This window comes from Equus asinus, chromosome 8, assembly GCF_041296235.1.
Source record: "Equus asinus isolate D_3611 breed Donkey chromosome 8, EquAss-T2T_v2, whole genome shotgun sequence".
Lineage (NCBI taxonomy): Eukaryota > Metazoa > Chordata > Mammalia > Perissodactyla > Equidae > Equus > Equus asinus.
In genome coordinates, this window is record NC_091797.1 from 92,069,044 (window position 1) to 92,082,040 (window position 12,997).

The following is a 12,997-nucleotide window of genomic DNA, read 5'->3' on the forward strand; positions in this document are numbered from 1 at the left end:
GCTCATGTCTCAATCAATCCGTAGCAGCTATAATTATTATTAATTCATATTCCTTGGGGGGGGATTTTCATGCTAATAGGAAACTCCCGAGAGGTACAGACAGGCATTGCCAGCCACCTCGCCTATGTTGCATCACTTCATCCTCAACACTGCTTGGGAGGTGGCATTGCCACCCACTTCGCAAGGGGAAACTGAGGATCCAGGAGGTTAAGGGAGGTGAATAAGGTCCCCTGGCAGTGAGGAGGTGGAAGATGCAGGAGCCCCAGGCTTGCCTGGCTCTGAGATCTGGGTTCTTTCTTCCCTACTCCTCTGCTCCACCAGAACTGAGGGAGCTCAAAGCACTCAGTTCCAACGGTGGGTCATCAGACCAGGGCACAGGTGGATAAGGAGGGCTTCAGGGTGGGGTTTTTTGGGGCCTCTCAATTCCCAGCCCCAGGCCCTAATGGGCACCCAGTTGGCCCATGGAGGCTTGGGAGACAGACAGACAAACAGCTGGGGTCCTCCCTGGCTCCTCTGCAGGTTGTGGACACTGCTGGGAATCCCCTCCAGAGCTGTGCCTGAGAAGTGCCAGGGCCAGGCGTGGCCAGGGCTGGCATCTCTCTCTGGAGCCCCCTCTTGCCAGGTCCCAAGATAGGGTTGTGATTAATCAGTGACAAAAGCAGAAAACATGCAGAAAAATGTAATCAACTTGGGAAGGGCAGGGCGGGGCAGAGCTGTGGCAATCAGCTTTCCCCAGGGGCCACCCGCTGATTGGACTAAAGGGGGCAGGGAGGTGGTTCCTCCACAGGGCCTCCAGGGGCAAGGCCTGCAGCTGGGGCCATGGTGAGGCCAGAGGGTCAACTGAGCCCCCATAAATATGCATGCACATCTGTGCTCACATGCCCATTCCATTCCCTGCCCAAGGGCCTGCACACCACCCCCCACCCGCCCACAGGCTCCTGCCCTCCCCTCCCCTGCCAGCTCACAACCTTAGCACACGCAGGTGTCTACAAACTCCCAACACACGTCCATTTGCATGTGGACTCAAAAACACACGTACACAACCTCATGGACAACAGATGTGCACACACATGCTGCTCCCACAAACACCCACCCCCCTTCCTGGACATGCACACACACCCTGGGGCCTGGGCAAGCCCTGGACACACATTTGGTCTAACCAGCAGCCATGTGAACTGACAGACCCTCATACCAGTCCTTGCAGACATCCAGCCACTTCTCTGTCCCTCTCTGCCCTGGGGGCCATGAGACAGACCCTGGCTCCCCCTCTGCAGGCTGAGTGGTGGGGGATAAGGTCAGCTGCGAGGTCTCTGCCCTGTCTCCACCTCCTGCCTGTTGCCTCTGCCCTACGACCTTGGTCAACGCCCTTCTCTCTCAGCCTCAGTTTCCCCACCTTGAAGCCTTTCCTGGCACCAACACCGTGTGATTCTCCTCGAGGACCCAGGCGCCTGGGGCAGACCTCACCTCGCTGCAGTGTCTTCCGTGCTCAGTTCCTTGCTTTCTGTTCGTAGGGGGTGGGGGAGGGCCAAGGGTCAGGCAGGAAGGGCCCCACCCCCACCCCATCCCACCTTGGTCCTGGCGGCTGCGGACTTGGGGCGGGGGGCGCAGGGCAGGTGATCCTCCGCAGGGGGAAAGGGGAGTCCGAGGCGGAGGGGAGAAGCAGCCCCCGCGGGCTTGGGCAGCCGCGCAGGGGCCAGAGGCGGGAAGGGGCGGGGGGGTGGGGGAGCGCGGAGGGGGCGGGCGGGCGGCGGGCGGGGGAGGCGGGGAGCGCAGCCAGCGCGGCACAGAACGAGCGAGCGCGCGAGCTGGAGAGGCGGCGAGAGCCAGAGCGGCGGGCCGGGCGGCCGCTCCGGCGAGCGGACGAGCGGGCGGCGAGCAGCGCGGAGCGCGCGGGGCACCGAGGAGCGGGCGCGGCGGGCGCAGCGCGCGGCGGCCGGAGCGGAGAGGCCTGAGCGGCGCCGCCCCCGCCGCCCCTGCGGGACCCCGGCCGGGAGCCCGACGAGGGAGGGGGCGGCATGGACCGGCGGCCAGGGGCTCGGGGGCGTTAGGCCCCCGGAGGGGCACCCCTCGCCTTGCCGCCGCTGCCGCCGCCGGGCCGCCCTCCGCAGCCGCGCGCCCCGCCTGCTCCAGCCGTCCCCGGGGCCGCTGCCGGCCCATGAGCCCCGACCTCAAAGTTTGCGGCGGGCGGGCGGGCGCGGAGCCTCCAAGATGCCGTTCCACCCGGTGACGGCGGCGTTGATGTACCGGGGCATCTACACTGTGCCCAACCTGCTGTCGGAGCAGCGCCCCGTGGACATCCCTGAGGACGAGCTGGAGGGTGAGTGCCCCGCCGGGACCCCAGCCTGTCGGCCCTCCTACCTGTGCGCCCAGGTGAAGCGCGGGCTAGGGGCGCAGGAGGCGGGGGGCTGTCCGCAGGTGCCGGCTGCCAGGTGGGCGCTTCAGCGAGCAGCTGCGCGGGGAGACAGGACTGGCTCGCACCCCTGGGCGCCGCGGTAGGGGTCGCCGAGGCGGAGGGGCGGCCCAGCCCCTGCCCGCGTGGTCCCCCGCGCTGCGGAAACTTGTCGGCCCCGCAGCGGGGTCACGGGGCCGCGCAGTCCGCGGTGACGGTGCGGCAACGCGGCGGGTTGGGGTGAGGGTCCTAGCTGCGACCCCCCAGCCGGCGGGGCCGGAGCACCCGCATCCTGATCCCCTCCACGGCGCCAGCCCGCGGCTCTGCGCTGGCATTGACATTCCGCTCGTGTCGCTTTTAAAATCCAGTCTGCTCGGGCAGCCGGAGAGGGGGAGAGGACGACCGCCCTGCTCTTGCTGGCTGTCTGGCTGCCCCCAGCCCCTCCTGCGGCCATAGGCCCTTCCCCACAACCCTGCGGGAACCCCCAGCCCGGAGCGCCGGGAAGGTGGCCCGGGAGGTGGTGGCGACAACAAGTGGCCAGATTGGGCGTCTCGGTCGCGATAACCAAGCCTGGAGGGGAAAGGCAGAGAGGCTGGGACCCAAATCTGTCCCCCCGCCGTCTGTCCACCTCTTGGCATGAGTGGGGGACCTTAGGCAGTGGGCTAGGTGAGATCAGAGCAGAGGGCAGAGGCTGGGGTCCCTGGAGGGAGGAATCTGGGGAGCAGTGAGAGCCCTGGGGCCTGCGAGCTATTTCCCTACTGGGCTGGGGGCAGGCTTCCCCTCTCCACAGACCTCTTGGGGCCCCATATGGAGTGGAGTGGGGGGCTCTGGGCTAGTGGGATTCTTGGCCCCTTGGGATCTGCTTGTCTGCTGGTAGGGGAGGGGCTGAGATTGCCCAGAGGCTGGGCCTCTCTTTGGGTATCTTGGGTCCAAGGGTCTCAAATCCGGGGCTCATCAGGGCCTGGGGCGGGGATGGTGCAGCTGAGACAGCAGTGCAGTCGGGGATGGTGGTGCCAGCACAAGGGAAGGCACGAGAGAGGTCTTTCCTAATCCTCAAGCCCTGGAGGGGGCAGATCTTGGAGGAGTCCGACTGGGTCAGGAGGATGATCAAGAGGGAGAAGGCAACTACTCTCCCCTCACTGCGCCATAGACCATGAGCCACCTCCTCCTCACCAGGTCCCCCCCGAGAGCCCCCAGAACCTGGGGAGCCGTGGAGACAGGGTCTGGTGTCTGACGCGGGCAGGACAGAGGGATGCGTGCCGCTGCTGGGTCTCTGGCCTTCAACCCTAAAGCCCAAGTCCCTGTCCTGTCTGGGGCGAAGCCCAGGAACCAGAGCCTCATCCAAGGCGGGGGAAGGACGGGGTATGATGAGGGGCGAGAGGGCAGGGCATGGGGCATAGGCCGACTCTTCCCTACCGTTGTCTCCTCCTGCCCTGGGCCAGCCCAAACCTCCTGCTGGTGTTCCCCTCCACAGGCCCTTGTCCGTCCCTTCCTCCTGGAAACTCCGGCCAGGGTCAACACTGTCCCTCCATGCCCCAGGCAGCTTCCACCTCATTCCTTCCCCTTGCTCCCAGCACCCCACCGTGACGGTGGCAGCCCTGCTACGGGCCTCACTGGGTCCCTCCTCTCCTGATCTCCCAGCCCTGGAGTGCAGACCCCAAGGAAGGGGAACAGCTGAGAGGAGGCTGGGATGCAGGGGTGAGTGGGGCACAGATGGGCAGTGCAGGGGCAAGAAGGCCGCAGGCTCCCCTTGGGCCGCCTGGCAGACACACTGGCAGGAGCCCAGCAGCGTTAGTCACCAGCTACACCAAACGCACTCCATGCTTTCTTCCGTCCCCTTCTCCTGGGCCCTGAGGAGCAGTGGGGGCTGGCACAGGGGGCATCTGAAGGGCAGGGCCCTCCCTGGGATGGGCAGGAGGGGGTCGTGCAGCAAGCAGATGCCTGGATGGCCCAGCCCATCTCTCGGCCCACAGGCAGCTACAGATGATGGCAAGAAGTCCTCCATTAACGACTCCCTTCTTGGCTGCAGGCGCCCTAAGAGCCCTGCTCCTAGGAGACCAAGTCTCTGCAGGCCTTGGTGGTCCTTGAATGCCAGGGCTGGGTCGATAGGGTGACCATCCCTGGCACAGATTCACCCTCTGCCCCCTCTTCCTCCCCGGTGCCCCATTAGTGCTCCTGCCCCAGGGTAGTCTGGGTGAGACCCAAGTTCTTTGCCGGAAAGACGCCCACCGGTGGGGGAGCCGCATGTGCTGAGACAAGGGAGCCTGGCAGCTTGGGATGAAATGCTGCAGACAGTACGTGCTTGCCGCAGAAATCCAGGGGGTGGTTAGTCTGAGGGGGAGGAGGACCAGGAGGGGAGGTGGAGAGCGCAGGGTTAAGATGAGGGCTTCTCAGCTGGGCAGTGGTGGGTTCGAGTCTCTGCACCCTCAACTTATGGAGTGACCTTGGGCAATTACTTGCCTCAGTTTCTCCATCTGTCTGAAGGAGCTGGCATTGCTCCTCCCCAAGGCTGCTGGCGACAGAGGATGTGATGGAAGTGCTCAGCACAGGGCCTCCATGCAGCAGGGGCTCGGGGACCTGGACACAGCAGCAGGGGAGGCCAAAGAAGGGGGCCCTGCTGGGGTAAGAGCCTGGAGTGTAGAGGAACCAGTGAAGGCCCATGAGGTAGGGACATGTGGTGCGGGGGACTGAGCCAGAAAGGCAGCCTGGGGGAGGAGCTGGGTGGACGGGACCTTGAAGGTCTGGTAGAGGCACCTGGGGACCTGTGCCTGGGGAGCCATGAATGGCAGTTGGCAGGGTAGACGTGACTGGGCAGAGCTGGACTGGGCCCACCTGCCCCCCATGAGGGAGAGGTGCAGGCTCTCCCAGATTCTCCCTGTACCCCCTCACTGACGTACACACACGGCAGAGACCCCTGGGGCCAGCAGGAGCACTGAGGTGGCCCCAGTGGCATCAGCGGACTTGAGCACCTGAGGGTGGGATTGGGGGCAGCCGTAAGACATGACACACTCTCTCTGGCCAGAGAGAGGACGAAGGTGACAGACAGACAAGCAGACAGCCGCCAGGGCGGAGTTCTGGGGTTGGTACTTGGTCTGTTTGGTTGGATGGTGGAGCCTGCATTGAGAGTGGCCAAATGGGGGCATTCAGACTGTAGGGGCCAGAGGGGTCCCCTTTCTTGTCCCTCTTTCCTGCAAGCCTGGCAGCTGCCTCTGTGCAGGCCGGAAACTCAGGGAGGCCAAAGTGGTGGGGCGCTGGGCCAATGCCACCCAGAGCAGCGGTCACTGCAGAGGACAGACGCTGCCCCCTCACTGAGTGACCTCCTGCCTGTGCACCCCCTCTCTGGACTCCGGCTCCTTCACAGAGTGCTGGCATCCTTTGGGGCTTGTTGGGGGACTCAGGAGCTGACACAGCTTCACAGGCCAGGGAGGGGATTGGGGGTGTCAGGCTGGAGGTGGCAGGTGGGGGACAGTGTCAGCCTGGAAACCCGGAGGCCCTGCCAGCTCTTTGCCGGGCCAGGCGTCCCCTTGCCAAGATGGAGCACGGCAGGCTTCTCCCAGCCTCAGGGGGAGGGAAGAGACCGAGGCTTTTGGGAAAACGCGCCCAGCTGGGATGTGCGGACGGCAGCAGCGGGGAAGACATGACGCCCACCCTACTCAGGGAGCCCCCAGGAGAGTCCAGGCCTCAGCGATGGGGCAAGAGTCTTACTCCCATTTCACAGACGAGGGACTGCGGCTCAGAGAGGGAAGTGCCTTGCCTGGGTCACTTGGCTGCTGAGTGGCAGAGCCAGACTCCAAGCCCAGGCCCTCAGGCCAGGCTCAGCCACCAGGAAGGCTGGCTGGTGTCCTGAGCTCGCCTAGTCCTCCCGCTCCTTCCAGCCCTGCTGCCTGGGATGGTCTGACTTCCAGCGCGCTGTTCTGAGACACGCTTGAGTGTCTTCTTTTGTTGTCCCTGCAGCCCCACCGTACAGGTGAGTGAACACCAGCTCAAGGTCACCCAGCGAGGGTGTAGGAGAGCTGGGATTTGAACCTGCCTCTGTGTGACCAAGAACTGACTCTCTGGCCGAGGAGGTGGGCCCCTGGGGCTGGGCCACGGCTCTCAGCCTGGGCGAAGGCAGAGCAAGCTGAGGGGGAGCTGTGTGTGCCGGGAGGGGTGGCCGAAGGCACGGGTGGACGTGGAGGTGGCAGTCTGGATTTGTGTAGTGGTCTTGGGAGGTTAGTTCTGCCTGAGAAATGGCTATGGGGTCCCTGGGCTGCCTCTAGGCCCGTCACCTGCCCACATACCCTATGATTCACCTGCCTCCACTGTCTCCTGTCCAGCCTAGTGCGTTTCCTTGGGGATCCCAACGGGGTCAGGGGCTCCAACTGAAGCAGCCCTGGGCTCCAGGAGCCGCACCTGGCCCCTGCCAGGGTGGGAGGGGCAGCGTGGACCCCAGCTCATTGCAGGGGAGGGGACCAGCACCCGGTTCAGCCACTGTGAGTCCGGGGTTTTGTCCTCCCACCTTGAGATCTCCCAAATGGGCCTCAACAGAGGAGCAAACTGAGGACCCAGAGAGATGAGTTGCCTGACCCTGGGTTCCCCCTTCCCCAAACCAGCCCCTGACCCGGAGGTCTAAGGATGGTTCTCCCACCCTTGTCCTCAGCTGGATCCCCCTCTTCGGTAGTGGCCCATAGGTGGGTGGGGGCGGGGTCTTTGCCGGCTGCACAGAGGGACAGGCAGCGTCCTCAGCCTCACCTCATGCTTCTTGCCTGCTTGGGGATGGAAAGCAAACGCTTACCTTTACTAGGATTGTTTGTAAACCAAGAGTAAATGGGCTCTGAGCGATGGCCTCACCAAAGCAGTGCCTGAACCTCTGCTCAGCTCCTCTCTCTGTGTGCTCCAGATGGGGGGTTCCCCAAGTCAGTCAGTCATTCATTTAACCATTTATTCAGCGAATGTTTATGCTTGAGTGACAGACACTGTTCCAGGTAACAGGGACCCAGGCGTGAGCAACACCGACCTGGTCCCTGCTCTCATGGCATTAGTGGTTCACAATCCAGTGTGGTCAGTGCAAGGATGGAGGAAGAGCAGGATCTGTGGGAGCCCAGCGGAGGGCCAGAGTCAGCCGGGGGCTGGGGAGGGCACCAGGGAGGTGATGCCGCCCATGCTGGGAACTGCGGCTGCGTCAGAGCTCACTGTGGTGAAGGGAAGAGCGGTCCAGGTGAAAGGAGCCTGGAGGTGGAGCAACCTGGTGCCACCAGCACAAAAGGGCCCTCAGGGCTGGAGTTCAGGACACCTGAGATGGGCGGAGCCTGTGGCTGGGTCGGGAAGGCAACAGTGCCAGCCAGAAACCTAAGTGTGTGTGTGTGTGTGTGTGTGTGTGTGTGTGTGTATAAGACAGGGTACAAGTTGTGCCTGGTTGTAGGCCAGTGCCTTCCTCTTTACCCAGAGACTCCCAGGCAGCTGGAATCCCCTCAGCAGCCTCTATAACTCCAGGCCTCTGCTCACACACCTCTGGAGCTGGGGAGCTCACCACCTCCTCAGTGACCCGGGAAAACTCTAGGTAGAGTTCCCAGAGTCCAGGGTTTACAGATTTCCCATCCCTGCTGCTCTTCTGGCCAAGGGGCCACTGGCTAGGAGACCAAATTTTCAGGCCCTGTCTGGGATCGGTAGGGGGAGGCCCAGAGGCAGAGGGTCTGGGGTCCCAGGCAACTCAGCTGTTACCCACTGTCTCTGTCTTGACCTGCACGTCAGTTGGTCTAATCTCCAGGCCTTGAGTGCAGACACCAGGTGGCAAGAGCCTGATGAAGGTTGGGGGCCTCAGCCCAAACCACCTTGCCACGTAGCCTGGGACACGCAGCCTCCCTCTCTGCGCCACACATGGCCCCTGGTCTGTGATGGGGCCAGTGGGATCAGGGAATGACCCCACAGCACAGGATCCCACTATCAGTTTCGGGGTTCACAGACCGCTGAGGCCAGGCCCAGGGCCAGCCTAACTCCTGTCCCTACCAGAAACAGCCCTGACACCACATTGACCCTGGGCTGGCCACCTTGCCTCTCCATGCCTCAGTTTCCAGGTCGGCAGGACGGAGCATCTCATCTGTCTCTGCTTCCAAACACATATGCGCGCACACACACACACACACACACATGCACACGCACACAAGCTCCCCTCTGCCTGCTGAAGTCCCACCCAGGGGAACAGCTTAGGCAAAGGCCGGGAGGCTGGCAGGTGAACTGAACAAGGAGACCCCAGGGAGCTGGAGCAGAGAGGATGGAGTGGACTGAAGTTCCCTCCCCACAAAGGAAAATACTCATTAGGGCTCTCCTTGGGCCGAGTAACAAGGAAGGGACAGCAGGCAGAGAAACAGAAGTAGAGCAAAGAGCGGGGATAGGACCCCTCAACAGTTTCTGGATTCCTTGGTGAAACCCTTGTCACCCCCACATCATTACTGCCCATTTTACTCTGGGTAAGACTGAGGCTGGCCCAAGGTCACTCGTTGCCTGTTCCCTGACTCCCACCCAGTGCATTGCTCCCCACCCATGAGTCACCCGAGTCCTCAGGCCTCAGTCTCCTCCTCTGTACAATGGGGGTGACAACCCCAGCATCTGAGACGACCTGGGCTTGCTAGGGCTCCCCCATCCGGCCTCTGTCTTCCCCCAAACTTGGGCTCTCAGAGGCAGCCTGTGCCTAGCTGTCAGCCCATCAGCCTGGAGTCACGGCTGCCTCCTGTGGCTGCCATTAGTGAGTGCTGGCCGGTGTATGAGCTGAGCCGAGAGCCGGGGGAGGAGGCGTGAGATGGGGATGAGGGGGAGCGGGGGTGGAAGGAGTGAGGAGCGGGCAGGGAAGCCTTTGGCAGCTCACGGAGGCTGTGGGCTGCCTGGCCCCAGCATCTTCCCCTGCACAGTGGGACCCACAGTACCCGCCACACGAGGTCGTTGTGAGCACGCTGGGAGAGGCTGTGGGAGCCTGGCACACTGAGGCCGAGACCCCGGGGGCGGTCTGTCACTGCCGCGGGGCTGGGCACACCTTTGTTGCCCTGCTCAGCCCGCTCTGAAGGCAGTGCTATGGTGGCATCTTGTGACCACCCGCCAATTGTCTCTGACCCCGCAGGCTCTGGGGTGGATTCTCCATGCTGTGCTCAGGCTGTGGGTTCCAGGATGCTGGGGGGTCTGGGAAGTGGGTGTTAGGGAAAGGAACGAGTCCCAACTTGCTCTGCTTCCGCCACAGAGATCCGTGAGGCCTTCAAAGTCTTTGACCGCGACGGCAATGGCTTCATCTCCAAGCAGGAGCTGGGCACGGCCATGCGCTCCCTGGGCTACATGCCCAACGAGGTGGAGCTGGAGGTTATTATCCAGCGGCTGGACATGGATGGTGAGCACCGCCCCCGCCTCAGTTTCCTCACCCCTCACCTGGGGTGAAGTGGGTCTGGGGCCTGATCCATGGAGGCTGAGCCCACCATGGGCATCGCACTCCTTCCACTCCTGGCCGCCCCCAAGCCCAAGGCATTTTGCAGCCAGGTCTGGCCCCATTTCTCAGCCAGGAGCAGGAGGCCAGCAAGAGTGACAGCCCCGACCACATCCAGAGGTCGGAGACTTTGCCCTTGTCACCCTGTATTCCAAGAAAATTTTAAAGTACAGAAAAGAAGAAAGGATATAGTCAATACCCCAGTTCCTACCACCCAAAATAAAACATCATCAGTTTTGTTACATTTGCCCTGTGGCATTTTATTAAGGAAAAACTCGTGGGGCCGGCCTGGTGGCGCAGTGGTTAAGTTCGCACATTCCGCTTCTTGGTGGCCCAGGGTTCACCAGTTCAGATCCAGGGTGTGGACATAGCACCGGTTGGCAAAAGCCATGATATGTTAGGTGTCCCACATAAAAAGTAGAGGAAGAAGGGCACAGATGTTAGCTCAGGGCCAGTCTTCCTCAGCAAAAAGAGGAGGATTGGCAGCAATTAGCTCAGGGCTAATCTTCCTCAAAAAAAGAAAAAAAAACTCGTAAGAAGAACCATGATGCCCAGTCCCCTCCCCTCAGCCCACCTCCTGTGGCCTCCTCTCCACCCAGAGAGCAGGTGGCGACCTGGGCAGGCTGTCCCCCATCCTGAGCCTTATTTCTTCTGTGTGGTGGGGAGAGCATTGGGTCCCACCCCTGCCCCAGGACAGCAGCAGGCTGCTGGGAAGCCATGACAGGGTCTGAGTGACATGTGAGGGTCTCCCATGTGCAGCTTCCTCCAGGCCCACCCACTGCACCCTACCTCCACCTCATCACAGTTGGTGGCTTCAGCATCAGCCCAGAGCTTGGCACATGTTAGCTGCCTCTGAAATTGCCTCAAGGCTCCGAGAATCCAAGGGGACCTGCCCAAGGCCCCAGAGTGGCCCAAGGGGCCCAGTTGCAGTCCCACCTGCTGATTGGACCTGGGCCCACTCTAGGTGATGGCCAAGTGGACTTCGAGGAGTTTGTGACCCTCCTGGGACCCAAGCTTTCCACCTCGGGGATCCCAGAGAAGTTCCATGGCACTGACTTTGACACCGTCTTCTGGAAGGTATGCCCTGGCTGGTTGGGATTCAGGGCTGTGCACACTGTGAAGAGCTGTAGGGGAGCCAGTGAATGGTTTGGCCTACACTTTAAAGGGGAGACGACCACTCCAGGCTTTTCTGTCCACGGGATGTCTTGTCTCCCAGAGGGGGATGGGCTCCCTGGGGGAGGCTGACTCCCGCGGGTCAAGGACTCGAGGAACGGAGTGGTTTCCAGCCCTCAGGATCTGAAGGCCTGTTGCTGGGCTTGTGTGGCTGTGGGTGCTGGGTGGGGACTGTGGTGGTGGTGGCCAGAGCACTGTGTCTCCCCCACCCAAGTGTGACATGCAGAAGCTGACCGTGGACGAGCTGAAGCGGCTGCTCTACGACACCTTCTGTGAGCACCTGTCCATGAAGGACATCGAGAACATCATCATGACAGAGGAGGAGAGTCACCTGGGCACAGCGGAGGAGTGCCCCGTGGACGTAGAGAGTGAGTGGTGATCCCTGGGACCCCATGGGCAGCCAAGTGCTTGAGCAGGGGAGGAACCCGGGGTTTGCAGAGGGGGCTGGGGGCCTCCTTGCCTGCCCCAAGCCTCATGTCCCCATGTGCCCCTGGGGACCAGCCACGTGCAGAAGTGCAGGCAGCTCCTGATTCCATCGCTTTACTGTCCCCTCTGTCTCTCTGGCGCTCCCCGGCGGCGGCGCAGCCTGCTCCAACCAGCAGATCCGCCAGACGTGCGTGCGCAAGAGTCTGATCTGCGCCTTCGCCATCGCCTTCATCATCAGTGTCATGCTCATCGCAGCCAACCAGGTGCTGCGCAGTGGCATGAAGTAGGCGCCAGTCCACAGGCGGTGCACGGGTCCTCTCCACACCCCTCGCCGCCTGCAGTTCTCTCCCTCGGCCGGGTCCCCGAGTCACCACCGCGGGTACTTCAGGGCCTGGACATCTGGCACCCCCACCCCACTCGCCCACGGGCCTTGCATGGAGCTGTGGCCAGGCTGCAGAGGGCCTGGCGGTGGCTATGCGGATGACCCCCAGCCCAGCCTGCACCCTGCCCGTGCCCCACCCTGGCCTGTATGTAGCACTAATGCTTCCCGCCGTCCAGGGGCTCCTGGGGAGTCAAGGAGGAATTGGTACAGGGCCCAGGAGCTGCTGTGGTCCCTAAAGCAGGAGGGGGCACCCTGTGCCCCGGGCCACACAGCCCACTTGACCCTGGTCCCTGAGGTTTGCCCATGGCCATGGGCAGGGTGGCAGAGGTGGGGCAGAAAGCCTCCTCGCAGAGCGGGTGCAAGGAGGTCTCCTGGGCTCCACTCCCTGGCATGGCCGGAGGAGGCCTTCTGCTGGTCCCTTCCTCTGACCCTCCTTCAAACCCAGCCCTCCTCCACGCACCCTCTGGGGCCAGAGAATCAGCCCATTTTACAGGTGAGGAGCCTGAGGCTCAGAGGCGCCCAGATTTGGCCTCAGTTCCCCCATCAACAGGGATTTTCAGAAAGGGCAGAAGCTCATGGAGGGTGGGGCCTCTAAGCTGGCTCTGCAGCTACCCCACCCTTGGGGGCCTCCCACCAGAGGCCCAGTGACCTGAGGGCCTCATTGCGACCACCACCCCAGCACGGAATCTAGAACTGGAGCGCAGTTGAGGAAGGAAGTAGAGCCGGGCCTGGTGGCTCCTCACTACCTGAGCAGCCTGTGTGATCTCCCCACCAGCCAGGGGGCTTCTCCAGGGCAGGAGCATTGGGAGGGCCCCCGGGCCACCCCTGGGCCGAGGGTCCAGCACAGCCCAGTGCTGTCGGTGCCAGGAAGCTCAGCCAGGCCACTCTCCCAAGCCCAGGGCCTATCTTCCTGGGTCGCCCACTTCTCTACCCCATCCAGGCCAGAGACCCTGCTCCAGTTGGGCCATTGCACACTCGGGCACCGGCTCAGCAAGGGCAGACGTGGGGCTGGGACAGCAGACCGAGTCACTGAGCTCCCCTCCGCAGATCTGGAGCTACATCTCACCTGGGTGATGGTCACAGCCCCACTGGCTACCCTCTGCCCAGCTGTGCTGGGTCTCTGCCGGCCCCCAGTGGAGAAGGGCAGCACACACCAGTCACCCTGCAGAGGACCTCGACGTGC

At 62.8% G+C, this 12,997-nt stretch overlaps 1 protein-coding gene across 1 annotated transcript; it reads left to right on the forward strand.

Annotated features, from left to right (window-relative positions):
* Window positions 1-1,803: 1,803 nt before the first annotated feature.
* CABP7 (calcium binding protein 7) lies at window positions 1,804-12,875 on the forward strand. Its single transcript, XM_014834125.3, has 5 exons — window positions 1,804-2,317; window positions 9,597-9,740; window positions 10,798-10,910; window positions 11,221-11,374; window positions 11,592-12,875. Exons 1-5 carry the CDS (start codon window positions 2,209-2,211, stop codon window positions 11,717-11,719), a joined length of 648 nt encoding a protein of 215 aa, XP_014689611.2. The 5' UTR covers window positions 1,804-2,208; the 3' UTR covers window positions 11,720-12,875.
* Window positions 12,876-12,997: the final 122 nt, after the last annotated feature.